This window comes from Coregonus lavaretus, assembly GCF_964263955.1.
Source record: "Coregonus lavaretus genome assembly, chromosome: 25".
NCBI lineage: Eukaryota > Metazoa > Chordata > Actinopteri > Salmoniformes > Salmonidae > Coregonus > Coregonus lavaretus.
The window spans coordinates 24,422,116-24,449,395 of NC_140012.1; the positions used below are offsets into that span (position 1 = coordinate 24,422,116).

At 45.4% G+C, this 27,280-nt stretch overlaps 1 protein-coding gene across 1 annotated transcript in view; it reads right to left on the reverse strand.

Moving 5' to 3' along the window:
• Positions 1-1,839: 1,839 nt before the first annotated feature.
• shisa9a (shisa family member 9a) overlaps positions 1,840-27,280 on the reverse strand; it is a gene marked incomplete at both ends in the record, with an annotated part of 34,466 nt that continues 9,025 nt past the window's right edge. The window contains 2 exons of the mRNA XM_084141476.1: positions 1,840-2,900; positions 7,261-7,404. Of these exons, the coding sequence (XP_083997602.1) occupies positions 1,840-2,900; positions 7,261-7,404 (1,205 nt within the window). The remainder of the gene's footprint in view (positions 2,901-7,260; positions 7,405-27,280) is intronic.

Below are 27,280 nucleotides of genomic sequence, written 5' to 3' on the forward strand. Positions count from 1 at the left end.
CCAGCGAATAGCTAGCTTTTCGTGTGGCGCCAACTGGTAAATCCCTTCAGGAGGGTGGTCACGTGTGCTAGCAAGGCAGAGGTCCTGAGTTCGCGCCAGGTATGGGCTGAATCAGAAGGAAGTGGGACTCGCTAAGCAAGCAGCGTGACGTCCTTTACAGTGGTGCCTAGTGACTCGGATCTACAGTTGCGCTCAGCTCAAAGCTGGGGTCGCTGTTGAGTAAGTTTGAGGGGTGAATGTAGCACATGGGGATGGGTGAAACTTACTCCTCAGTCTGAAGTGTCCCCACTTTGGCCAGCGAATAGCTAGATTTTCGTGTGGTGCCAACTGGTAAGATGCTTCAGGAAGCTGGTCATGTGTGCTAGCAAGGCAGAGTTCGCGCTAGGTATGGGCCGAATCGGGAGGAAGTGGTACTCGCTAATCAACCAGCATGAAATCCTTTACATGAGCAAAGAAGAGAAAGAAAAGAAACATATGTTGTTTACAAAGTACATGGATGCAGTATGCTTTCTATAGGCTGAAATTTGACTATAGATTCAGCTTGTATAGATTTTACTGTTCAATTTGCTTGAAGAGGTTTTGTCTTCTACTTTTAGACCATTTCATATTTGGATGCCCTAGTAACAGTATTTTCCACAAACGCCAGAGTGAAGAGGTGGCCAAAGGTCAAGAGGACACAGTCATACAAAAATACAAACAGAAATACAAATGTTGGTACATCATATAAATCATAATACTGTGTAGCAATAATACACGTGAAGGATGACACTTTCAGGGGGAATATCTCTCAATAGGGTTTCATAGTTCTTATCGGGGCCTCGCCATACACTGTAGAACAGAAACGATTCAGAACCATTTTATCTCTCTTCACATTTTCTTTACCTGAAGGTTGTCTTTTCTCAGCGGGATAGAGAGAATAAAAGAGAGAGAAAACGGGAAATATAAAAAGTTGCCGGTATCACTACAGATGGCCATGGTCTGTAGTCACATCTTTAAATATTGGATCACAGACTCTCTGTGATTCTCTGTGTGAACAGCATTGGGACTGATGAGTCTTTCAGGAGCACAGTACTATCCTCCAGATGATGCTTCAGCCTCCTTGCCTTCGGGCCAGCTGTGATCAAGTAATATACAGGACAATGGCCTCCATTCTCTGTGTTGATGACCAAGAGACTTTTCAAGGCTACAAGCACAGAACAAAGCCCATAATGTTCGTAGCCATAGCCCATAGCCCATAGCCCTAAAACTGTGGCTGATTCAATGGCTTTGTAGGAGAGAGTCTCAGTAATGAATGCATTTTCCTTTCCCCACAGTTTGTTGTTTCCCTGCTCAATGTTTTAGCCTCAGCCATTGTGGTGTCCATAGATCTCATATTGCTTGTCAGATTTGGTAATGCAATCCATGGCAATCTCATGTTTCCTTTTGCTGTTGCTGTATTCACATTTCACTGTCATTGTTCTCTGGATAAGAGCGTCTGCTAAATGACGTAAATGTAAATGTAATTGTTCTATAACGTTATCATTACACAGGAGATATTATAACACACACAATGATTTTGATACTTCTGTTGGACGTTGTCATCGTTATACAATCCCGCCCCCCTCCCCTCTGACTGACGACCTGTGGAGGATTGACTGACAGTCACATGTGCAGTGATCCACTCATACTGGACGGCACACGCAAGCACACTGCCACACCACCAGGGCGCACTGTTCTGGCCCCCGCTCCCAGAAAGACACAAAACAACCAGGGCCTTACACACCACCATCTCTGTCCTCTCCCTCTTTGCCTATTAGTTGACTCTGCTTTGGGCAACCATCGTCCCCCTCTCCCACTCTCTCACACAGTTACCTCCGTCTTACTGTTGGTCACAAAGTAAGGCTGAGTGGGCAGGAAGTGCTGGCTGTGGCTCTGGGAGCGGGACTGACTGTGCAGCTTGTTGATCTGCTCCACCGTACACTGGGGCCTCTTGGAACCGTAACCCTTCCTCCTGCCTACCGTCTCAGTCCCATCCCAACCCTTCAGACCCATCCCTCCCCCCATCCCCCTGGGGGCTGCGATGGTATTGGAGCTGTAGGCCAGTGGGTGGTGTTGTTGCTCTTGATGTTGGTGGTGGTGTTGTTGTTGGTGGTGAGGCCCGGGAACCGTCCCGGTGTGGCGGTGAGGCCCTGGGAAAGTCCCTGTTCTAGTCATGCTGGACATGGTCATGGCTCCTGAACCTTTATTACTGACTATGTCGCCACCACATCCACTGCTGCTGAGTCTTTGGGGCTTCTGTGCATTCATCTTGGGCGCGGTTGGCATGGTGGAGCCCTGGTGGAAGCTGGATAGAATGGGCAAGCTGCTGGGCATCTCTGTGATGTAGGTGGCCACGGGCTCAGGGCCCAGGGAGCCCAGGGGGCTGATGGGACTCATGGGATTGTGGGCCATGGGGTTGTTGTGGACCATGGGGTTGTTGTGGGTCATGGGGTTGTTGTGGACCATGGGGTTGTTGTGGGTCATGGGGTTGTTGTGGGGCATAGGGTTGTTGTGAGCCATAGGGTTGTTGTGGGACATGGGGTTGTTGTGTGCCATGGGGTTGTTGTGGGACATGGGGTTGTTATGGGACATGGGGTTGTTGTGGGTCATGGGCTTGATGTGAGACATAGGGGTTTTGTGGGACATGGGGTTGTTGTGGGTCATAGGGTTGTTGAGGGCCATGGGGTTGTTGTGGGTCGTGGGGTTGTTGTGGGCCATGGGGTTGTTCATTGGATTGTGGGTCATGGTGGGGTTATTAATTGGGTTGTGGGAAATAGGGTTGTTGGTCATGGGGTTCATGTGTTGGAGGGGGAGGCCGCCTTTGGATGGCAGTTCCACCATCAGACGCCGCTTGTTGTAGAAGTCACCGTTGGCCTTGGCCGCTGCATGGGGATAGAGGCAGATGCACATGTTTAGGAGGTTTTGTAGTTTATAACACTACAGTAACTACGGCCCTATAGCACCTTTGGTAGCCTATATATGCTCCCAAAAGTAATCTCTTTATTTACAAGGTCAACATTTCAAGTTTTTGCTGGTTGTGCACTTACCATTACCTTTAACTCTGGTTCTTTCCTGTAATACCATACCTGTCACACCCTGATCTGTTTCACCTGTCTTGTGCTTGTCTCCACCCCCCACCAGGTGTCTCCCATTTGTTCCCATTATCCCCTGTGTATTTATACTGGTGTTTTCGGTCTGCCTGTTGCCAGTTCGTCTTGTCTCGTCAAGCCTACCAGCGTGTTGTTCCGTACTCCTGTTTTTTCCTAGTCCTTGTTTTCTAGTCCTCCCGGTTCTGACCTTTTCTGCCTGCCCTGACACTGAGCCCGCCTGCCATACCATTCAGCCTGCCCTGACACTGAGCCCGCCTGCCATACCATTCAGCCTGCCCTGACACTGAGCCCGCCTGCTATACCATTCAGCCTGCCCTGACACTGAGCCTGCCTGCCATACCATTCAGCCTGCCCTGACACTGAGCCTGCCTGCCATACCATTCAGCCTGCCCTGACACTGAGCCCGCCTGCCATACCATTCAGCCTGCCCTGACACTGAGCCCGCCTGCCATACCATTCAGCCTGCCCTGACACTGAGCCCGCCTGCTATACCATTCAGCCTGCCCTGACACTGAGCCCGCCTGCCTGATCATTCAGCCTGCCCTGACCTCCAGCCTGCCTGCCGCCCTGTACCTTTCGGACTCAGACCTGGTTTACGAACTTCTGCCTGTCCTTGACCTGCCTCTTGCCTGCCCCTTGTATTTTAAGACATATCAGAGACACGAACGATCTGCCTCCTGTGTCTGCATCTGGGTCTCATCCTGTGTCGTTATAATACGAAAACAAACATGGAGCATTGTTCAGATCATAAGGAATCCACATACTTCAGCCATGCCATTCAGGCTACATTCATCACATGCCAAACTTTACTACGAATGTTAGTTTCCTGAAATAAAACATGTTTTTTACTTCACCCTGCTGGAGGAGAAACTTGCTCAGAAGGAATTATATTTCGCTCAACCTTTCCAACGCTCCTGGAATCACCCAGACAGCCTCCAACCCTCAATGTAACACATATTGCCTTGGTTCAAACCCTGTGATAGCATACAGACACTGCAGTCTACTACTTCTACACAGGTACTGTTAATGATGTAAATGAGGAGAATTTAAATTGAACTCTGCTGATCAATTGATATGAGGACACTTCTAGGCAGGTGAACGTTATCTAGGCTATAGCATACTCTGCCGCAGATGCTTCCTGTCTCCCAAGACCTGTGACCTCCAGCTAGCCTACATCATTCAGTTCAGTCACGTTAAATTGACCTCATTAATTTCTCTGTCGTTCATGTCGGCAATCTGTAATCTCTCTTATCACTGAGAAATGTGTCCTCTTTAATGGGTGATTCACATTCCCCAGTTCACTCCTTACTCGTTAGCCGTAGCTGTTGAGCAATGAGCATCCTTGTGTGACTCTCAGGTTATGGTGGATGACCTGTCACTTTTCACATCCTTGAAGATAAAGTTAACACACTAGGGGAGTTTGCTTTGCCGCTGCAACTATACATCTAGTTTATCGCTCTGCTCTCCTTCCAGTGCAGGAAAACGAGCCAGGCGAGCATGGTGAGGGACTGTGAACGGTGAGCTCGCTTCGCGTCTGCCTGCCTGCCTGGCTGCAAGTAAACCGTCTCTGGGATCAAACTCAGTCAGGCGACAGATAAATAATTCTAGCAACAGTCAGCTCAATGGCACACACACATTCATAGGGAAATGTGTGACTACAGATAGACAGTGTAAGTTCCTCCGTCACAAAAGGCCACAGACATACAGAAACATTTCAAATGTGGATGCTCGTCGGGACTGTAGGGAGTAAATTATGTGTCAACTCCAATTAGGCTACAATAGTATCTGAGAAATGCCAAGTCAGACATAGCCTAACTTTCGGTCTCTACGGTATCGGGGTGGTGGAGTAGTGAGACACAAATGTATTTGCAATGCAATATACTGTAATTGGCCATTTGCTCCAGTGAAAGATAGAGATATCCAAACCGTCTTCAGGGTTACGTTTTGGGTACTGGGTCCCTTTTATTAGTTCGTCTCTCCATGTCTGGTTTTAAAATCCAATAGTGTGACCTTATAGATTCGCTTGGGGACATTGCAGATAGATATTGATTTGCAGAATTGTGGCTTATCAGCTCTCAGCCTGAGGATTCTGTAGCTACCATTGGGAATGTGAATAAAAGGGGAAAACAACACTGTGGTTTCAGACTAGAGTGTTTCTCTCTTTCCTTTAGGCCACTTGTGATGACTGGAATAAGGGCAGAGCAATATGGAGGAGAGAAGACAAAGTGCTCAGTTAAAGTTCAGATAAATGCAATAACACAGCTCAAATGAAGGCACTATTTATCGTCGCTGTCTCTGTGCCTCTCTCTCTCTGTCTCTGTCTCTCTCCCTCTCTCTCTTTCTGTCTCTGTCTCTGTGCCTCTCTCACTCTCTCTCTCTCTCTGTCTCTCTCCCTCTCTCTCTTTCTGTCTCTGTGCCTCTCTCTCTGTCTCTGTCTCTCTCCCTCTCTCTCTCTCTCTGTCTCTGTCTCTGTGCCTCTCTCTCTCTGTCTATGTCTCTCTCCCTCTCTCTATTTCTGTCTCTGTCTCTCTCCCTCTCTCTCTCTCTGTCTCTGTCTCTGTGCCTCTCTCTCTCTGTCTCTCTCCATCTCTCTCTTTCTGTCTCTGTCTCTGTGCCTCTCTCTCTCTGTCTCTGTCTCTCTCCCTCTTTCTCTCTCTGTCTCTGTCTCTCTCTCTCTCCCTCTCTCTCTGTCTCTGTCTCTGTCTCTGTCTCTCTCCCTCTCTCTCTTTCTGTCTCTGTATCTGTGCCTCTCTCTCTCTGTCTCGGTCTCTCTCCCTCTCTCTCTTTCTGTCTCTGTCTCTCTCCCTCTCTCTCTTTCTGTCCCGCTCGGCTGCCCTCGTTATTCTGCGTCTCCACGTGCATATCATCAGTTCATGACTCCAAGAGATGGAGATGGCCTCTTGGGACTATGCGTCCATTGCTCTCTAAAGCAGATTAAAATCATTTCCGTGCCATCTCATTGGAGAGCGCCTCTAGAATGAGAAGCTATCAGTTAGGCTGTAGTCAATGCTCTGAATACAGGGGGTGGGAGACCCTCGATTACAGACATTAAATCAGATAGAGTCCTGGGGAGCGGAAAGGTGAAGATGAGAAAAGGAGAATCACATTGAGATTAGGCTTGGAGGTAGTGGGGGAGGAGGATGGGAAGGAGGGGAGGAAAAGGAGAGGGGGGAGAGGAGGAGGAGGAAGATATAAGCAAATATAGGTCTCTCTCTAAGAAGATTGCTGTTATTATGGACCTACTCCAGTATGCAGATAGCCTCATGAATCCCAAGCTGAATAGATGTGGCTCAGTAGTCAAACATAGGAGATATGGGCCATATCAGTCAACATGTCCTGTTCTTAATTGTCTCAGATTGAATAGCTAATGGTTATATAAACTGTGTGGCATAAACACAAAACAGAAAAACACTTCATCTTCTCTACTCCCTCTGAATGCTCCAGCATAATGGAGTGCCTTTGTGTAAACAATCACAACAATCTGTTCAAAATAAGTCAGGGACTGAATGGTAAATTGATGGATTGGGAATTGCATTTAAAATTAAGAGCTTTACTCCTACATTTAATATTTCAATGAGAGATGTGGGTATTTTGCATTCCCACAATGTTGTGTTTTTCCAGAGGTAGCGACTATGATTATACAGTACTCAGAGCCAGATGGATCCCATCATTTTGTTTCTGGGGGAGCTGCCTTTAGCATACTAAAGAAGAAGACAGCACGACTTCTACTCAAATAAGTTGTTGTTTGCTTTGCTCGTATGGTATTATGGTATTGAAATTGAAAAGTGGTTTAGACATCAAATATGGCATCAGTGAAAGGAATGTATAGAATGTCAATCGCTAAACAAGTTGATTCTGCTTTTGATTGTGACTGTGAGACTTTTACATTAGACACCATTGGTCTTTAGTTCCAGCGAAAGTGGGCAATATACAGAAACCCTTCATGAAATGTAGTGTATATACAATGGTGATATATAGAAATGGTATTTGATCAAGCTTAGTCATTGGGCCATTCTGGCTTGAACAAGGCTTACTCGTCCTAGGCTTACTTACTAATTTAGTCTAACCCGGGCCTCTACAGACACAGACAGCGTCGACAAAGCAGGACAAAGCTGATAGAGCAGACACTCACCTACGAGCTTGAGCGAGGCGTACTTGTTGAGTTCCTTCCCAGGTTGTTGCTGTTCATAGACGTGGGCCAGCTGGCTCAGAGCAGGGTAGGGGTGTGGCTGGCCCATGGTGGGACCTGGACCTACGTTGTTCATCTGACCTCCCTCTGTAGAGACAAGACACAAAATGGAGTAATGTTAGAGGGCTTTGGTACCAACATGGTCTCATTACAATAAGTCAAGATAGTGACATTTAACCATTGTAGTTATATGTCAATAACACTAAAATATTAGGTGTGTCACTTGTGGTGACATATTACACATCTATGAACAGCTGTTCTCACTTTACAATACACATGCCTTGTATCATAACCCAGCAAGCGTGGCTACATTGTCGCAGTGTCGGCCCACCATGGGCCAAAATAATGAACCATTGGTAATATTGATGTTTCTATAGAGTAAATACATGACCGGTCTGATAGTGTCTTTTTTTTCTGGTGATAATGACAGTAAAAAAAGAAAAGAGCAAGCTCTCCTTTGGAACCATCCTCCTACTGTAATGGAGATGAACATTAATTGCCATCTTACTCAAGGTAAAGTGATACTTTATAAGAGACTACGTCCCTCGAAAGCCGGATTAAGCAAGAGAGAAGGAGTGGAGAGCGAGCGAGAGAGAGAGAGAGCGAGCGAGAGAGAGAGAGAGCGTGAGAGAGAGAGAGAGAGAGAGAGAGAGAGAGAGAGAGAGAGAGAGAGAGAGAGCATGAGAGAGAGAGAGAGAGAGAGCATGAGAGAGAGAGAGAGAGAGAGAGAGCATGAGAGAGAGAGAGAGAGAGAGAGAGAGCATGAGAGAGAGAGAGAGAGAGAGAGAGCATGAGAGAGAGAGAGAGAGAGAGAGAGAGAGAGAGAGAGAGAGCATGAGAGAGAGCATTAGAGAGAGCATGAGAAGGAGATACAGTACATAGAGAGAGCAGAGCAAGAGGGAAAAATGAAAGAAAGGGAGAGAGCAGATAGAGAGCAAATACAGAGGGAAAGAGTGAATGAGACAGAGAGCAGAAAATAAATAGCTTTGTATTGTGACACTCTGGCTCTGGGACTTTTGGATTTGAGCCAGGGTGTATTTTGGTTTGTTGGGTTTTGGTTTTGTATTTCTAGGTTTGCCTTTCTGTTTGTTGTATTTCTAGGTTTGGTCGATGACTCCCAATCGGAGGTAACGAGTGTCAGCTGTCGGCTCGTTATCTCTGATTGGGAGCCATATTTATTCTGTATGTTTTCCTGTGGGTATTGTGGGTTTTTGTTCCGTTTCGGTCAGTGTACCGTGGACTTCATGTGAGTCGTCTTTTGTTTTGTATTACGTGCTTTACTCAATTAAAGTCATGTTTCTTGGACACGCTGCGCCTTGGTCTTACTTAGACGACATCGACCCACGTGACAGAAAAACCCACCTTAAAAGGACCAAGCAGCGTGTCAAGCGGCAACAGGATTCATGGACGCCTATCAAGGATTCATGGACTTGGGAGGAGATTCTGGATGGAAAGGGTCCTTGGGCACAACCGGGAGAGTATCGCCGCCCTCGTGAAGAGCTGGAGGCAGCTAAAGCCGAGAGGAGGCGGTATGAGGAGGCAGCACGGAGTCAAGGCTGGAAGCCCGTGGGTACTACCCAAAAATTTCTTGGGGGGGGGCTTAAAGGGAGTGTGGCGAAGTCAGGTAGGAGACCTGCGCCTACTCCCTGGACTTACCGTGGAGAGCGAGAGTACGGGCAGACACCGTGTTACGCAGTAGAGCGCATGGTGTCTCCTGTACGCAGGCATAGCCCGGTTCGACACATTCCAGCTCCACGTATCGGCCGGGCTAGATTGAGCATTGAGCCGGATGTCATGAAGCCGGCCCAACGCATCAGGCCACCAGTGCGTCTTCTCGGTCCGGCGTACATGACACCAGCCTTACGCATGGTGTTCCCGGTTCGCCCTCATAGGCCGGTGCGGGTTATTCCACCTCCCCGTACTGGTCGGGCGACGGGGAGCACCAACCCGGGTAAGGTTGGGCAGGCTCAGTGCTCAAGGGGGCCAGTAAGCCTGCACGGTCCGGTATTTCCGGCGCCACCTCCCCGCTCCAGCCCAGTACCACCAGTGCCTACACCACGCACTAGGCTTCCTGTAAGTCTGCAGAGCCCTGTGTCTCCTCCACGCACTAGCTGTATGGTGCGTGTCTCCAGCCTTTTCCCACCAGTGCCTACACCACGCACCAAGTCTCCTGTGTGTCCCCCGAGTCCTGTGCGTCCTGTTGCTGCTCTCCGCACTAGGCGTTATGAGAGTCCCCAGGGTCCAGCATGCCCTGTTCCGGCTCTCCGCACTAGCCCTTATGTGCGTCCCCAGGGTCCAGCATACCCTGTTGCTTCTCCCCGCACTAGCCCTGAGATGCGTGTCCTCAGCCCGGTACCTCCAGTTCCGGCACCACGCACCAGGCCTACGGTGCGCCTCAGACGGCCAGAGTCTGCCGTCTGCCCAACGGGGCCTGAACTGCCCGTCTGCCCAAAGGCGCTTAAGCCGCCCGTCTGCCATGAGCCGGAGCCGTCCGCCAGACCGGAGCCGCTAGAGCCTTCCTCCAGACAGGATCAGCCAGAGCCTTCCGCCGGACAGGATCAGCCAGAGCCTTCCGCCAGCCATGAGCAGCCAGATCCGTCAGCCAGCCATGAGCAGCCAGATCCGTCAGCCAGCCATGAGCAGCCAGATCCGTCAGCCAGCCATGAGCAGCCAGATCCGTCAGCCAGCCATGAGCAGCCAGATCCGTCAGCCAGCCATGAGCAGCCAGATCCGTCAGCCAGCCATGAGCAGCCAGATCCGTCGGCCAGCCATGAGCAGCCAGATCCGTCGGCCAGCCCTGAGCAGCCAGATCCGTCAGCCAGCCATGAGCAGCCAGATCCGTCAGCCAGCCATGAGCAGCCAGATCCTTCAGCCAGCCATGAGCCGTCCAGCCAGGATCCGCCAGAGCCATCCAGCCAGGATCCGCCAGAGCCGTCCAGCCAGGACCCGCCAGAGCCAGCCAGCCAGGATCTGCCATTAAATCCGGTACTGCCCCTTAGTCCGGTGCTGCCCCTTAGTCCGGTGCTGCCCTTTAGTCCGGTGCCGCCCCTTAATCCAGTGGGGTTTAGTTGGGGGGTGGTCATGTGGAGGAGGCTACGGAAGCGGATAGTGACTAAGGTGGGGTGGGGACCACGACCAGGGCCAGAACCGCCACCGTGGACAGACGCCCACCCAGACCCTCCCCTAGACTGTATGCTGGTGCGCCCGGAGTGCGCACCTTTAGGGGGGGGTACTGTGACACTCTGGCTCTGGGACTTTTGGATTTGAGCCAGGGTGTATTTTGGTTTGTTGGGTTTTGGTTTTGTATTTCTAGGTTTGCCTTTCTGTTTGTTGTATTTCTAGGTTTGGTCGATGACTCCCAATCGGAGGTAACGAGTGTCAGCTGTCGGCTCGTTATCTCTGATTGGGAGCCATATTTATTCTGTATGTTTTCCTGTGGGTATTGTGGGTTTTTGTTCCGTTTCGGTCAGTGTACCGTGGACTTCATGTGAGTCGTCTTTTGTTTTGTATTACGTGCTTTACTCAATTAAAGTCATGTTTCTTGGACACGCTGCGCCTTGGTCTTACTTAGACGACATCGACCCACGTGACATGTATGTCTGATCGGAGGATTTACCAAGTCCTCATATTCATATTCCCAACCGACTCCGAGGAGCTTCGTCTAGCTTCAGTCTAAGAATCAAACAGAGAGCCCTACAGAGCGCTAAATGCTGCGCCGCCCAAGAGAGAGGAGAGAGCGGCAGCGGTCTTATTTACTTAAGGCAGCGGCGACATCACCCTTTTGTCTTCCTCCCGTGACAGAGAGACAGACAGAGGAAGGGGAGCCATTTCAGCAACAAGCGCCTATTGATTCAGACAGGTTTCATCTCTTTGGGCTTCAGAGTGGCAGGGCGATCAAAGCACCTGTAACCTGGTAACTTCATACCTGTCAGACAGGCAGCTATAGCTGGGACTAATTAATAATGTATCCTTGATGCAGGGTCTGTGACACAGAGAGGGAAAGAGCGAGAGAGAGAGAAAGAGAGAGAGGGAGAATGACTGATTGCAGTCACACCACACCTTCAAGCCCACTCACACACACTTTAGCAGAACACCATAGTCAGAGGTTAAATCAGGATGAATGTTGTGAGAGGAGTAAACACTTTTCATACATCACTGTAAACAGCAATCTTCAATTTCCACTGTGTACCACCGTATAGAATGGCTCAATAGTTGCTTCTGATCTGGCTCTAATCTACACACAACAGAGAACCCAGGAGACTAACAGTTACATTTTAGTCACATGAACGTTCGTACACACACACACACACACACACACACAGTAAGTCTGTGACCTTGCAGTACCATCCCACCTCGACACACATGCAGTCAGTAAGCATCTCAATCTCATCCATTGATGTCAGCCTGTCCATCAGCATGACGAGTCGGCCCAGTGGAAGGCTGAGTTCAAGGGGAGTACAGTAACAGCACTACACATTCACATGGTCTGTAGGTAGTAACAGCACAGCACATGAAGCACTCTGCAGTATGAGAGCATTACTGTTTGTATCTGTACTCCTCTACTTGTGCCTCTGAGGTCTGTATAGAGTATCGAATGACTCACCTTCACGCTGTTTCTGAATTCCATGAATCGCGGCACGAATACAACAGTTCTCTATCTGGACTTTTGCTTAATCTCTGCTGAAACAGTAGCAGTACAGTACGAACATGTACATGCTGAAGAAACTGACAGTGTAACAGCAGCACAGTACATATGATGCATGTAAGTGGGAGTGATATACAGTGAGGGAAAAAAGTATTTGATCCCCTGCTGATTTTGTATGTTTGCCCACTGACAAAGACATGATCAGTCTATAATTTTAATGGTAGGTTTATTTGAACAGTGAGAGACAGAATAACAACCGAATTGTTTCCTTGGTGACTATGGTCCCAGCTGCCTTGAGATCATTGACAATATCCTCCCGTGTAGTTCTGGGCTGATTCCTCACCGTTCTCATGGTCATTGCAACTCCACGAGGTGAGATGTTGCATGGAGCCCCAGGCCGAGGGAGATTGACAGTTATTTTGTGTTTCTTCCATTTGCGAAGATTGCACCAACTGTTGTCACCTTCTCACCAAGCTGCTTGGCGATGGTCTTGTAGCCCATTCCAGCCTTGTGTAGGTCTACAATCTTGTCCCTGACATCCTTGGAGACCTCTTTGGTCTTGGCCATGGTGGAGAGTTTGGAATCTGATTGATTGATTGCTTCTGTGGACAGGTGTCTTTTATATAGGTAACAAGCTGAGATTAGGAGCACTCCCTTTAAGAGTGTGCTCCTAATCTCAGCTCGTTACCTGTATAAAAGACACCTGGGAGCCAGAAATCTTTCTGATTGAGAGGGGGTCAAATACTTATTTCCCTCATTAAAATGCAAATCAATTTATAACATTTTTGACATGCGTTTTTCTGTCTCTCACTGTTCAAATAAACCTACCATTAAAATTATAGACTGATCATTTCTTTGTCAGTGGGCAAACGTACAAAATCAGCAGGGGATCAAATACTTTTTTCCCTCACTGTACACATGTATCCCATGCTTAGTGCTTGGCTTCATATCTAGCTGCATGTGGTATTCAGTGTTTGTTTGGTTTGGTGTTTAAGAGCTGTGTCTATCTCTCTCTCTCTGAGGGGAAAACCTCCTCCTCTCCAGGATTCAGCTACTGATTGCCTGTTCTCATGCTTTCACTTTGTCATGGCAACATGAAGTGTGTGTGTGTGTGTGTGTGAGAGAGAGCTCTTTTCTGTCTTGTGCACATCGCCCACATATACCAACAGGCTACTGTGTAGGCATACAGTAAATTGAGAAATCACGTAACTAAACAAGAAGATGGAACTATACTACGGAACAAAGATAAATGATATAAAGAATGCTAGTAAAAAGCTCTGGACTACTTTAAATGAAATTCTAGGCAAAAAAGCAAACTCGGCTCCATCCTTCATTGAGGCAGATGGCTTGTTCATAACAAAACCCTTTGATATTGCCAACCACTTTAATATTTTTTTTGTTGACAAGATTAACAAACGCTGAGCCTTCATATTCATGCATAAAGACCAAATAATGAAAGACAAGCACTGTAGTTTTGAGTTCCACAAAGTGGGGGTGGAAGAGGTGAAACAATTGTTGCTATATATAAATAAGGACAAGCCACCTGGTACTGACAACATGGATGGTAAATTGCTGAGGTTGGTAGCGGAATACATTACGACTCCTGTTTGTCACATCTTCAATTTAAGCCTAGAAGATGGTGTGTGCCCTCAGGCCTGGAGGGAGGCAAGGACATTCCACTGCCCAAGAATAGCAGAGCACCCTTTAATGGTTCAAACAGCCAACCAATCAGCCTGTTACCAGTGCTTATCAAACTTTTTGACCAAATACAAAGTCAGTTTACAGAAAACAAATTAACAACAGACTTTCAGCATGCTTATAGGGAAGGGCCCTCAATACGCTCGGCACTGACACAAATTACTGATGATTGGCTGAAAGAAATTGATAGTAAGAAGATTGTGGGAGCTGTTTTGTTAGGCTTCAGTGCAGCTTTTGATATAATTGATTTGCATCCTCTGCTTTATCATAGATTGAGTGTTACATATCTAATAGAACACAGAGGGTTTCCTTTAATGGAATCCTCTCTAATGCAAATTTAGTTGAGAGTAGTGTACCGCAGGGAAGCCGGCTTGGGCCAATATTTTCTGTTTTTACTGACCTTGAATAAAGCCTGTTTCTCTATGTACATTGATTACTCAACAGTTTACATGCCGGCTACGACACTAAAATAAATAACTGACACCCTTAACATAGAGCTCCAGTCATGTTTTTTTACTAGCAATAGGCTGGTGATAAATATCTCCAAAACTAAAAACATTGTTTTTGTGACAGATCACTCACTCAACACTAAACCTCATTTAGATCTATTATTGAATAATGTGGCAATTGAGCAAGTTGAGGAGACTAAACTGCTAGGTGTAACCCTAGACAGCAAGCTGTTCTGGTCAAAACATATAGACTCAACGGTTGCTAAAATGGGAAGAGGTCTGTCAATGATAAGGCATTTCTCTGCTTTCTTGACATCTCAGGTGACCAGACAGGTCCTACAGGCCCTAGTTTGGTCACACATGGACTACTGCCCAATTGTGTGGTCATGTGCGGCAAAGAGGGACATACAGTAGGTAAATTGCAGTTGGTCCAGAACAGAGCAGCACGTATTGCACTTGTCAGTAACATGCATGTCAATCTCTCCTGATTGACTGCATCCCTATTGGTCTTTGTGCGATGTGTTGATGTGTTGAAGGTACTGAACTGTCTGTTCAAGCAGTTGGCACACAGTTCGGACACTCATCGGTACCACACAAGACATGCAATCAGAGATCTCTTCACAGTCCACAGGTTCATAACAGAGGCTGGGAAACACACAGTATTAAACAGAGCCATGACTACATGTAACTCTCTGCCACCCCGGGTAACTCAAGCTAGCAATAAAAGCAGATTAAAAAACCAGATAAAAGAACACCTTACGGCACAATGGGGACTGTGAAGAGACACAGACAATTTTGATGTATTTTGTTTTGTATTTTGCATTGTATTATGTATTGTATTATGTTGGTGGGTGGCCTTGCACAAATCTTTGGCTTGTATGAGCTGGAGCCATCTCCTGTTTCTGAAGCGTGAGGCAGAGGCAGGAGATTATGTAGTATTATGTATATTATGTATATTATGCATTTTCTGTATTTTATTTGTTGTTTTGTTTCCTATATATATATATGTGTGTGTGTGTGTGTGTGTGTTCACATTTCAGATGCCGTATCTTAATTTGAGCCAGTTTGATACAGCAGGAAAATAATCCTGCAGCAACAGGAAATGTGAATTGTAATGTGGATCATAATTAATTTACATACTTTGTAGGGGTTGATACACTTTTTGTTTTGGGCAAATCAAGTCTAACATTTTTAAGTGGAAATTACAAACTTTAGAAGCATTTTTAAACCTTGAAATACACTACAAGTTTGGATTTTCTTCTGTGCAGGAAAATTCACAGCAACAAAAGAGTGATCAAATGAAGATCCTACATCTGTATCTGTAAGAGTGTGATTGTACGGATTGTGATATTACTGTGTGTGTTCTATTAGTCACATAAAGGTGGCCATCAAAAATAGAGAGTATCTGATGCTGAAGCAGCATATTTGGCTACTGTAAATTACAGTAGCCTCCTTCTGATATATGCAATAATTTGGAGTGTTGCACTAAACCGGACTATGCAGATACCTTTCCCTGCACTTATTCCAAGTGTACACTTGTCCAGTAAGTGTGCAGTAATCAGGAGTCTGTATAGCTGCTGTATAGCGTCAATTCATAGGTTTTGCAGTAGTCATACTTTACGTTGGCGAAGACAATGTGTGAGATCCACAGTACAGTGCTGTACAATACATGGCTTGTTTTCTAAACATTGTGGTGACCATTAAACAGAGCCATGACTACATGTAACTCTCTGCCACCCCAGGTAACTCAAGCTAGCAATAAAAGCAGATTCAAAAACCAGATAAAAGAACACCTTACGGCACAATGGGGACTGTGAAGAGACACAGACAATTTTGATGTATTTTGTTTTGTATTTTGCATTGTATTATGTATTGTATTATGTTGGTGGGTGGCCTTGCACAAATCTTTGGCTTGTATGAGCTGGAGCCATCTCCTGTTTCTGAAGCGTGAGGCAGAGGCAGGAGATTATGTAGTATTATGTATATTATGTATATTATGCATTTTCTGTATTTTATTTGTTGTTTTGTTTCCTATATATATATATGTGTGTGTGTGTGTGTGTGTGTGTTCACATTTCAGATGCCGTATCTTAATTTGAGCCAGTTTGATACAGCAGGAAAATAATCCTGCAGCAACAGGAAATGTGAATTGTAATGTGGATCATAATTAATTTACATACTTTGTAGGGGTTGATACACTTTTTGTTTTGGGCAAATCAAGTCTAACATTTTTAAGTGGAAATTACAAACTTTAGAAGCATTTTTAAACCTTGAAATACACTACAAGTTTGGATTTTCTTCTGTGCAGGAAAATTCACAGCAACAAAAGAGTGATCAAATGAAGATCCTACATCTGTATCTGTAAGAGTGTGATTGTACGGATTGTGATATTACTGTGTGTGTTCTATTAGTCACATAAAGGTGGCCATCAAAAATAGAGAGTATCTGATGCTGAAGCAGCATATTTGGCTACTGTAAATTACAGTAGCCTCCTTCTGATATATGCAATAATTTGGAGTGTTGCACTAAACCGGACTATGCAGATACCTTTCCCTGCACTTATTCCAAGTGTACACTTGTCCAGTAAGTGTGCACTAATCAGGAGTCTGTATAGCTGCTGTATAGCGTCAATTCATAGGTTCTGCAGTAGTCATACTTTACGTTGGCGAAGACAATGTGTGAGATCCACAGTACAGTGCTGTACAATGCATGGCTTGTTTTCTAAACATTGTGGTGACCATTATTGTCACCATATGTACATCTCTTCATCATCTCTCATTAGCAGGACAGTATGTTCCCATTAAGGAGAATATAGTTAAAGGAGACTCAGAGCGGGGCAAGATACAGAACATGCCTGAGTTTTAAATAGCACCCTATTCACTATATATATAGTGCACACCTTTTGCCCAGGGCCCATAGGGCTCTGGTCAAAGTAGTTAACTATATAGGGAATAGGGTGCTATTTCAGACCAGGCCCTGCACACAGAGCCTTCATACTGCTGCAGAATATAAACTACTAAAGTCTATTCCAATTTCAAACTACTCACATACAGATCACTCATTCCAAGTAATGCTCTTGAGAATCGCCATACATCTGGCAACAAGTCATGATTGTTTTGTAGGAAAATCTGTTTAGTATAGTGAAATGGTATCGTCATCATTACGGGTCAAAACATTGTCCTAATAATACAAAATCACTTGGGAGTGTAACCGGTGTGAAATGGCTAGCTAAACTCAGCAAAAAAAGAAACGTCCTCTCACTGTCAACTGCGTTTATTTTCAGCAAACTTAACATGTGTAAATATTTGTATGAACATAACAAGATCCAACAACTGAGACATAAACTGAACTAGTTCCACAGACATGTGACAAACAGAAATTGAATAATGTGTCCCTGAACAAAGGGGGGGTCAAAATCAAAAGTAACACTCAGTATCTGGTGTGGCCACCAGCTGCATTAAGTACTGCAGTGCATCTCCTCCTCATGGACTCCACCAGATTTGCCAGTTCTTGCTGTGAGATGTTACCCCACACTTCCACCAAGGCACCTACAAGTTCCCGGACATTTCTGGGGGGAATGGCCCTAGCCCTCACCCTCTGATCCAACAGGTCCCAGACGTGGTCAATGGGATTGAGATCCGGGCTGTTCGCTGGCCATGGCAGAACACTGACATTCCTGTCTTGCAGGAAATCACGCACAGAACGAGCAGTATGGCTGGTGGCATTGTCATGCTGGAGGGTCATGTCAGGATGAGCCTGCAGGAAGGGTACCACATGAGGGAGGAGGATATATTCCCTGTAACGCACAGTGTTGAGATTGCCTGCAATGACAACAAGCTCAGTCCGATGATGCTGTGACACACCGCCCCAGACCATGACGGACCCTCCACCTCCAAATCGATCCCGCTCCAGAGTACAGGCCTCGGTGTAACGCTCATTCCTTCGACGATAAACGTGAATCCGACCATCACCCCTGGTGAGACAAAACTGCGACTCGTCAGTGAAGAGCACTTTTTGCCAGTCCTGTCTGGTCCAGCGAAGGTGGGTTTGTGCCCATAGGTGACTTTGTTGCCGGTGATGTCTGGTGAGGACCTGCCTTACAACAGGCCTACAAGCCCTCAGTCCAGCCTCTCTCAGCCTATTGCAGACAGTCTGAGCACTGATGGAGGGATTGTGCGTTCCTGGTGTAACTCGGGCAGTTGTTGTTGCCATCCTGTACCTGTCCCACAGGTGTGATGTTCAGATGTACCGATCCTGTGCAGGTGTTGTTACGTGGTCTGCCACTGCGAGGACGATCAGCTGTCCGTCCTGTCTACCTGTAGCGCTGTCTTAGGCGTCTCACAGTACAGACATTGCAATGTATTGCCCTGGCCACATCTGCAGTCCTCATGCCTCCTTGCAGCATGCCTAAGGCACGTTCACACAGATGAGCAGGGACCCTGGGCATCTTTCTTTTGGTGTTTTTCAGAGTCAGTAGAAAGGCCTCTTTAGTGTCCTAAGTTTTCATAACTGTGACCTTAATTGCCTACCGTCTGTAAGCTGTTAGTGTCTTAACGACCGTTCCACAGGTGCATGTTCATTAATTGTTTATGGTTCATTGAACAAGCATGGGAAACAGTGTTTAAACCCTTTACAATTAAGATCTGTGAAGTTATTTGGATTTTTACGAATTATCTTTGAAAGACAGGGTCCTGAAAAAGGGACATTTCTTTTTTTACTGAGTTTAGTTAGCGGTGCGCAATAGTAGCATTTTAATCGGTGATGTCACTCGCTCCGAGACCTTGAAGTAGTTGTTTCCCTTGTTGATGTGTTCAGAGGGTCCCTACTTCAATCCCAGGTTGGGACAAGGAGAGGGACGGAAGCAATACTGTTACAGGAGCATACAAAATGTGCAGGGTTTCATATATTTGCTTAGAGTGCGATGATCACAGATAAAGCACTGGCTTCTGTTGCTTTCATTGTCCTGCCCATACTTTTCATGCTATGATTAGTTGTCTGTGTCTTTTATGCTATGATACGACGTGTTGGATCGTGCTATGAATTCCGCTTGGCTCCTGTCATAATATTCCATCCCTATTCTGTAGACCACATATTGATCTCCATTGTTCTATTCACTCACAGTAGAACATAGTCTTCCCAGATGGATTCACAAACAAGCAGCTTTCTCCACCATTGTCTTGTCTGGTGAATAAGGAATTGGATAATGAGGGACCTAACCTAATTATGAGGAAAACAGAAATCTTATCTCTCAAAAAGGATAGTTTATCAATTCCAACACACATTTTGTTATGAAATGTACACATACAGTTTCTGTCATGCTAGGTGGTTACAAGTTTCCTTTTCTGTCTCAGGTCATGCTCTGGTTTCCGGGCAGGAATGACACTGAACAGGAACCCCCCTCTTGTCTCCCCTGTGACTAGCCTTTGTGTCTCCTCCTTGACAGCCTATTCAGTCAGACAGATAGATAAACAATGGTCCACTAAACAATAGGATTGACAAAGAGCAGCTCGGTCATTATAGTGAGGGACCACCACCACAGCACCACAGAGACCGGAGCAACAACTGTCCAGTTCATATTGTTCAAGGTGTTCTCTCCAAGCTCCACATGCGTAGAAAAGGTTCATGGTTGTTGGGAATGTTTCTGTGAGTTTAAAGGGGGCCAGCCTGGCTGACAGTCACCCGTGTTTAGTTTTTACTCTCTGATTTTCCCTGAGTGGTCTGCTGAGAGCGTTTTGTTTTGGCCTTCTGAGTAGCTCTTTGCCACCGTCAGGGTGAGTTATATTCCCTGCCTGCTCACGGTTCCTGGACAGCTGTATGAGTCAGCAGCCAGCAGCCCTTCTTAATAACAGCTGATGAAAACATCCTACAGGTCTCGGAGAGAGACAGGCAGGGATGAGATGAGATGTGATGAAAACATCCTCTCAGTCAGAGAGACAGACAGGGATGTGATGTGATTTGATGAAAACATCCTCAGAGACATCAGGGATGTGATGAAAACATCCTCAGAGAGACAGACAGGGATGTGATGTGATGAAATATCCTCTCAGTCAGAGAGACAGACAGGGATGTAATGTGATTTGATGAAAACATCCTACAGGTCTCGGAGAGAGACAGGCAGGGATGATATGTGATGAAAACATCCTCTCAGTCAGAGAGACAGACAGGGATGTAATGTGATTTGATGAAAACATCCTCAGAGACATCAGGGATGTGATGAAAACATCCTCAGAGAGACAGACAGGGATGTGATGTGATGAAACATCCTCAGAGAGAAAGACAGACAGGGATGTGATGTGATGAAAACATCCTCAGAAAGACAGACAGGGATTTGATGTGATGAAACATCCTCAGAGAGACAGGCAGGCAGGGATGTGATGTGATGAAAACATCCTCAGAAAGACAGACAGGGATGTGATGTAATGTAATGTAATGTAAACATCCAGTATGAAAAAAAAATAATGTATGCACTCACTAACTGTAAGTCGCTCTGGATAAGAGCGTCTGCTAAATGACTAAAATGTAAATGTAAATGTAAATATCCTCAGAGAGACATGAGTTCCGATTTTTTTTGGACCCCACCCCTATCAAAGTTGCCCATCCCTGGCCTAGAGTGTAACAGTCTGGCTCCTGTGAAACGACTGGGCGTTAAATTACTAATACAGCCAGCCTCAGCCTGCATGGCCTTGTGTTGTAGACCTTGGCAGGTGTGAGAGACAGTGCCAGGCAGAGCCCGTTCTCTGAGGGAGTTTCTCGGCCCTGAGGAGAGAAGATAGAGTGGAGCTGTTCGATTGCCAGCAGTTCTGCAGTTCATCCCTGAGCAACAGAAGCTGGATGAAAGAGGCAAGTGATTATTGGTGGGTTTGGGGATAAACAGGAATAATCACTAATAAACAGGCTCACATTTCACACGGCAACGCTGCAAACTAATCTTTCACCGGGTGTAAAAAAAACCTCTGTAGTGTTTTATAAAAAAACTATTGATTTTACAAAAATCGCTTCTTATTGCACAGTTTGAGGTGCTAGGCTGGAGATAGCCTACAGTCCATTAAAGTATCATCATCTAATCATCAATAAATGCACCAGTGAATCAACATTGGGCTCATGAAAGGGGACTTTTAGAACATTGTGGTGGTAGCATCAAAACCCTAGCTCTCAAACTCACATCAAATTCTCTCAGGTAAAACTCTCACTGCCTTTTAACAATGTAAAAGTGTCCATGACCTTGAATGGACCTGACCCTCTGACCCATCTAAATGTATGTAACTGTATGAAGTAATCTGAAATTGTAAATCATGAAATCTGAAATCTGAAATCTGAAAACTGGGAAAAACCTGAATAAATACATATTTTAAAAAAGTGATCTGGTAAAAAACAAAGAGAAATCACAAACAAGTGAGTCAAAGGCATCCGCTTGCCTTTCTGTACCAGGCAGATCGCTCAAGATTGACTTCGAAATTGGACTCCTGTCCATGTCCTGCGGAAGTCGGGAAATGCCATCAAAACCGACCACTAGGGGCAACAGTGAGGGCTATTACATCAAGTACAGTTGTGGTCAAAAGTTTTGAGAATGACACAAGTATTGGTCTCCACAAAGTTTGCTCCTTCAGTGTTCTTAGATCTTTATGTCAGTAGTTACTATGGTACACTGAAGTATAATTATAAGTATTCCATAAGTGTCAAAGGCTTTCATTGACAATGACATTCAGTTTATGCAAAGAGTCAATATTTGCAGTGTTGACCCTTCTTTTTCAAGACCTCTGCAATCTGCCCTGGCATGCTGTCAATTAACTTCTGGGCCACATCCTGACTGATGACAGCCCATTCTTGCATAATCAATGCTTGGAGTTTGTCAGAAGTTGTGGGTTTTTGTTTGTCCACCCGCCTCTTGAGGATCGACCACAAGTTCTCAATGGGATTAAGGTCTGGGGAGTTTCCTGGCCATGGACCCAAAATGTCGATGTTTTGTTCCCCGAGCCACAGTTATCACTTTTGCCTTATGGCAAGGTGCTCCATCATGCTGGAAAAGGCCTTGGTCGTCACCAAACTGTTCTTGGATGGTTGGGAGAAGTTGCTCTCGGAGGATGTGTTGGTACCATTCTTTATTCATGGCTGTGTTCTTAGGCAAAATTGTGAGTGAGCCCACTCCCTTGGCTGAGAAGCAATCCCACACATGAATGGTCTCAGGATGCTTTACTGTTGGCATGACACAGGACTGATGGTAGCGCTCACCTTGTCTTCTCCGGACAAGGTGTTTTCCGGATGGCCCAAACAATCGGAAAGGGGATTCATCAGAGAAAATGACTTTACCCCAGTCCTCAGCAGTCCAATCCCTGTACCTTTTGCAGAATATCAGTCTGTCCCTGATGTTTTTCCTGGAGAGAAGTGGCTTCTTTGCTGCCCTTCTTGACACCAGGCCATCCTCCAAAAGTCTTCGCCTCACTGTGCGTGAAGATGCACTCACACCTGCCTGCTGCCATTCCAAGGCAAGCTCTGCACTGGTGGTGCCCCGATCCTGCAGCTGAATCAACTTTAGGAGACGGTCCTGGCGCTTGCTGGACTTTCTTGGGCGCCCTGACGCCTTCTTCACAACAATTGAACCTCTCTCCTTGAAGTTCTTGATGATCCGATAAATGGTTGATTTAGGTGCAATCTTACTAGCAGCAATATCCTTGCCTGTGAAGCCCTTTTTGTGCAAAGCAATGCTGACTGCATGTGTTTCCTTGCAGGTAACCATGGTTGACAGAGGAAGAACAATGATTTCAAGCACCACCGTCCTTTTAAAGCTTCCAGTCTGTTATTCTGACTCAATCAGCATGACAGAGTGATCTCCAGCCTTGTCCTCATCAACACTCTCACCTGTGTTAACGAAACAATCACTGACATGATGGCAGCTGGTCCTTTTGTGGCAGGGCTGAAATGCAGTGGAAATGTATTTTTGGGATTAAGTTAATTTTCATAGCAAAGAGGGACTTTGCAATTAATTTCAATTCATCTGATCACTCTTCATGACATTCTGGAGTATATGCAAATGGCCATCATCAACACCGAGGCAGCAAACTTTGTGGAGACCAATACTTGTGTCATTCTCAAAACTTTTGACCACAACTGTAGGCTTGGGTTTTGCTAGGGTGTTGTGGATGGGGGTGGTGGTTGGGCATAATCCAATGAATCCAGATCCGAAAGGCTGCGTGTTCATGTTAGACACTAATATTTTTTTTGTTATGTTTGAACCCTATCCCAAACCTTAACCCTAAACTTACCCATTCATAATGAATGCCTAAACTTAATGTTTTAACCCTATAAAAAACCTAAACTCTTAACTTCGTAATTTGACGCTTAGAAAAACGTGGATAAACGTCAGAATCAAATAGGTAAAACCGTGAGATCTGACTTAGATAATACTGTAAGTCGGTCCTCCTCTTCTTTAAACGACACTGTCCTTCCCTTACTGTTCGGGCCTTCAGGCTATTTCATGCTTTTAATCTGTGTACTGATGTTTTTCTAAATCAGCCCAGATAGGGTAGCTGGGTAGGAGTCTTCTGGAGATGTTTTACCCAGCATGGGGATTAGCGTCTGTGAAAGGCAGCAGTGAAACTATAATTAGCTGAAATTGAACATGATTAAGCTGCTCTTTTTACAGGTTCACTTTCCATTATTGAGAGAAAATGCTTTTATTAAAAAACATCATAATAAGAGACACTAAACCTCAGAAAAGTGTTTTGGGGGCATGGGGAGCTTGATGTGTGTGTGTGTGCCTATAGTATGTGTCTGTTTGTCACTCTGTCCATGTGTGGGTCTACTTGTCCGTCTTTTTTTCTTTCTGTTGCTCTGTCTGTTCACTTTGCTCTCATTTCTCTCTGTGTTTGGAAAGCAGTGATGGGCCACTGTGTGCTGAAGGTTGCTGCAAAGTCTGTTGACACAGAGAGACTAGGTCAACACTCCAGCAGCAGATACCTTTCCTCTCCTATAGCTCATTAAAGATGCAGAGGCATTTCTTTCAGGAGGAGCAGAAGCATCCCAAAGGAATGCAGCAATGAGAAGGGCATATTAGCTCACCAGTGATTTCCGCCCTGCATCAGACAAGACAAGCCTATCCATCTACATTCTAGATGCACATGATTTTTATTATTAGTTCAAACTAAACATGTAACTTAGTGGCGATCTGAAAATCAACTCAAAGAAGACAACTGTACTCCCTTGGATAAAAATACAAGCTAGCACATTTAGTAGAGATAAAACTAGGTTACTGAACACAGCGTATGTGGCTCTGTTGGTGAGGGCACAAGCAGAATGAGCAGTAGATTTGGGTGTGCTTTGCCATGCAGCGTCTTGGCAACGTGGAGAAAAATATATTGGTCAAACCAAGACAAAGGATCTCCTTCTTCCTAATATGAAGCAGCGCCAGGGAGGGACTACTTTTTTATGGCGGGAGAAGTGGGTCGCTAGGAAACCCCATATGGAACCGCGGCCGTTCGGCTCAGCCCCACTGCCTGCAGGGCTGCAGAACTAACTCAGCGCCCTCAGCAAGGAACTGTGTATGTTCGGTATGCATGCTTTCATGCATGCTTACACACACAAGCATGAGTGTACGCACGCACACACATGCACACATGCACGCACACACACACACTCCGAGTGAACTAAAATTCTAAAATAGTTAATTATGAGATTCATCCCAGTTAACACCTGTTAGGTAATTAATGCCAATCACTGCCTCAGGAGAAAATTACACGGTGCCACAACGGTAGAACTTCAGTTTTACCAGCAAGACTCTCTCTCTACTCATTACCATTCACAACCTGTGGCCTTCTCCTGCTGCTAGCAAATCATTTTAGTAAGCAAACAAATAAACAAACCCTCAGCTGTCTGTTGTGGTCCAGGAGACGAGAGACGGGAGAATAGAGACGTCCTTGTTTTTCATCAGGACGATATGTCAATGGAAAGTTATGATATGTCATGAATTATGATTGGGTACATAAACATACATGTTGCCAAGTTTGGAGCTAATTGCGAAACATTGAAGTTTGTTAATTATATTTACATGATTAACAAACTGAGGGGTATACGGTAAGTAATGCAGTACTGTGCTGTAGTGTAGATACCATACAGAAAACCGTAGCAAGCGCAGCATTCCTATGACAACATGTAAAATGATATTCCCGTTTCTCTTACTTACAATAATAGTACATTTATCCAAGAACAGTGAGTAATGCATTACAATCTAGAGAGTTGCCACAAAATAAACATTCTAGGTCAATAACAGAAACCAGACATACATGCAATGAATTATACATGATTTATGCCTGTAAAATGTTTTTATGAGGAATGCAGGTCTGGAGACCTCTCTATGGCAACAAAACACACAATCAGTCAACTAACCAAGATGTGGAGGGGAGGGAGACGGGTGGAGGTGGATGGAGGTGTGGAGGCTGAAAGAGCCACAGGTACTGATTAAAATCAATACACACATACACATGCTAAGTGACAGGTTAGGATAGATGCAATTCTATATGATACTAAAACAACTGCAAATGCGAGTGTGCGTCATGCAGACACACACACAAGCACACGCATGCACACCGACACACCGACACACACACACACACACACACACACACACACACACACACACACACACACACACACACACACACACACACACACACACACACACACACACACACACACACACACACACACACACACACACACACACACACACACACACACACACACACACACACACACACACACACACACTGCCCAGCAGGGCAACCAGGACAAGTCTTCTCATCATGATAGTATTGTATGACAATAAAGCTGCAGCCAAATCCCTTAAGGAATCAGTTATCAATGACGCATCATCCAACCGGCTATTATCTTTTCAAATTAAATTCTACTAGACTGATGCAACCTGTCAAATCTACTTGTCAAATATGTTTACACTTGACATAATAGGGATTTTCTGTTGGGCCCGGGACAGTTCTTTGCATACTGAGAATCATTGACTAATTTTAAACCCTTACAGAAAAACACGATTTCACATGTGGAAGATCATAGGATTTCATGTGACATTTCACGTGAAATCATGTGAAAACGTGTTTCTGGAACACTTCTCATGTGATAAAATGTTTTCACATGTTGCGTTACATGTTGTCACATGTTATCACATTAACTGCACATAAGATCACATGAAAACATGTGGGTTCTCCGTAAGGGAAGTCGAAGCCGTCACCAAAACAACAACCATTGTGTCGGAATCCAGCACCAGTTGACCGACTGGGAGAATTCTCTCCTGAGCCATCAGCACTCTGCAAAGCATGGCTCCCAGATCAATATTCCGGAGAGAGGTGGTCCTGAGGATGTGTGACACGTCTTACTCCCCTTCGGGCTACAAACCATATCGGGGAAAAATACCCTTTCAAGTCCTGTATTCTTTTATTTTCCAGGAATCCTAGGGGCAAATTCAATATCACTTCTAGAGAGAATGACAGTGACATCCAAGGTATTTTTAAATATGCTGTAATAGAAATAAGGCCATGCTCATGAAAAACAAAATTGTCCTCACTCATCTTAAACGGCACTTACCGCCACTGTATTGTACTGAATCTTGGGTTGAGGGCAGATCTGATTTTCCAATAATAAGCAGAAACTCATAACTGTTTGGTCTTCTGCACAATCCCAGACAGAGTGCACATGATCTGCTTCATCTGCGGAGATCCTGAAATTGTGCATTTGCATATATGCATTAGACAGTGGATGACAAAAAGGCAGAGAAACTGCCATCATTTCCATAACAGTCACCAGGTTCACAAACACACACACACAAATCTATGAGAAGAGTGAAGGGAATGATATACGTGATAATAGATCAAGCTATCATTTGATCTCATCTATTCAAACAGATTTTATCCCTGGATTTCTTTTGAAGGTCGTATGAAAGTGTTTGATATTATACATTCAATCAGGAAGGGTAACATTAAAACCTTTGACCAATCTCTTTGATACTGCACTGTGTCTCTGTGAGTGATCGTCTCAGATTCAAGGTGACAGGTATCAGAGGTATCAGAGTTTCTGAAGGACAGTCCTGACCTTTGATGGAAGTATTACCTGTCAAACAAAACACTTTTTTTTACACTGAGAAAATCTGGCTTTAAATGAGATACTGTTA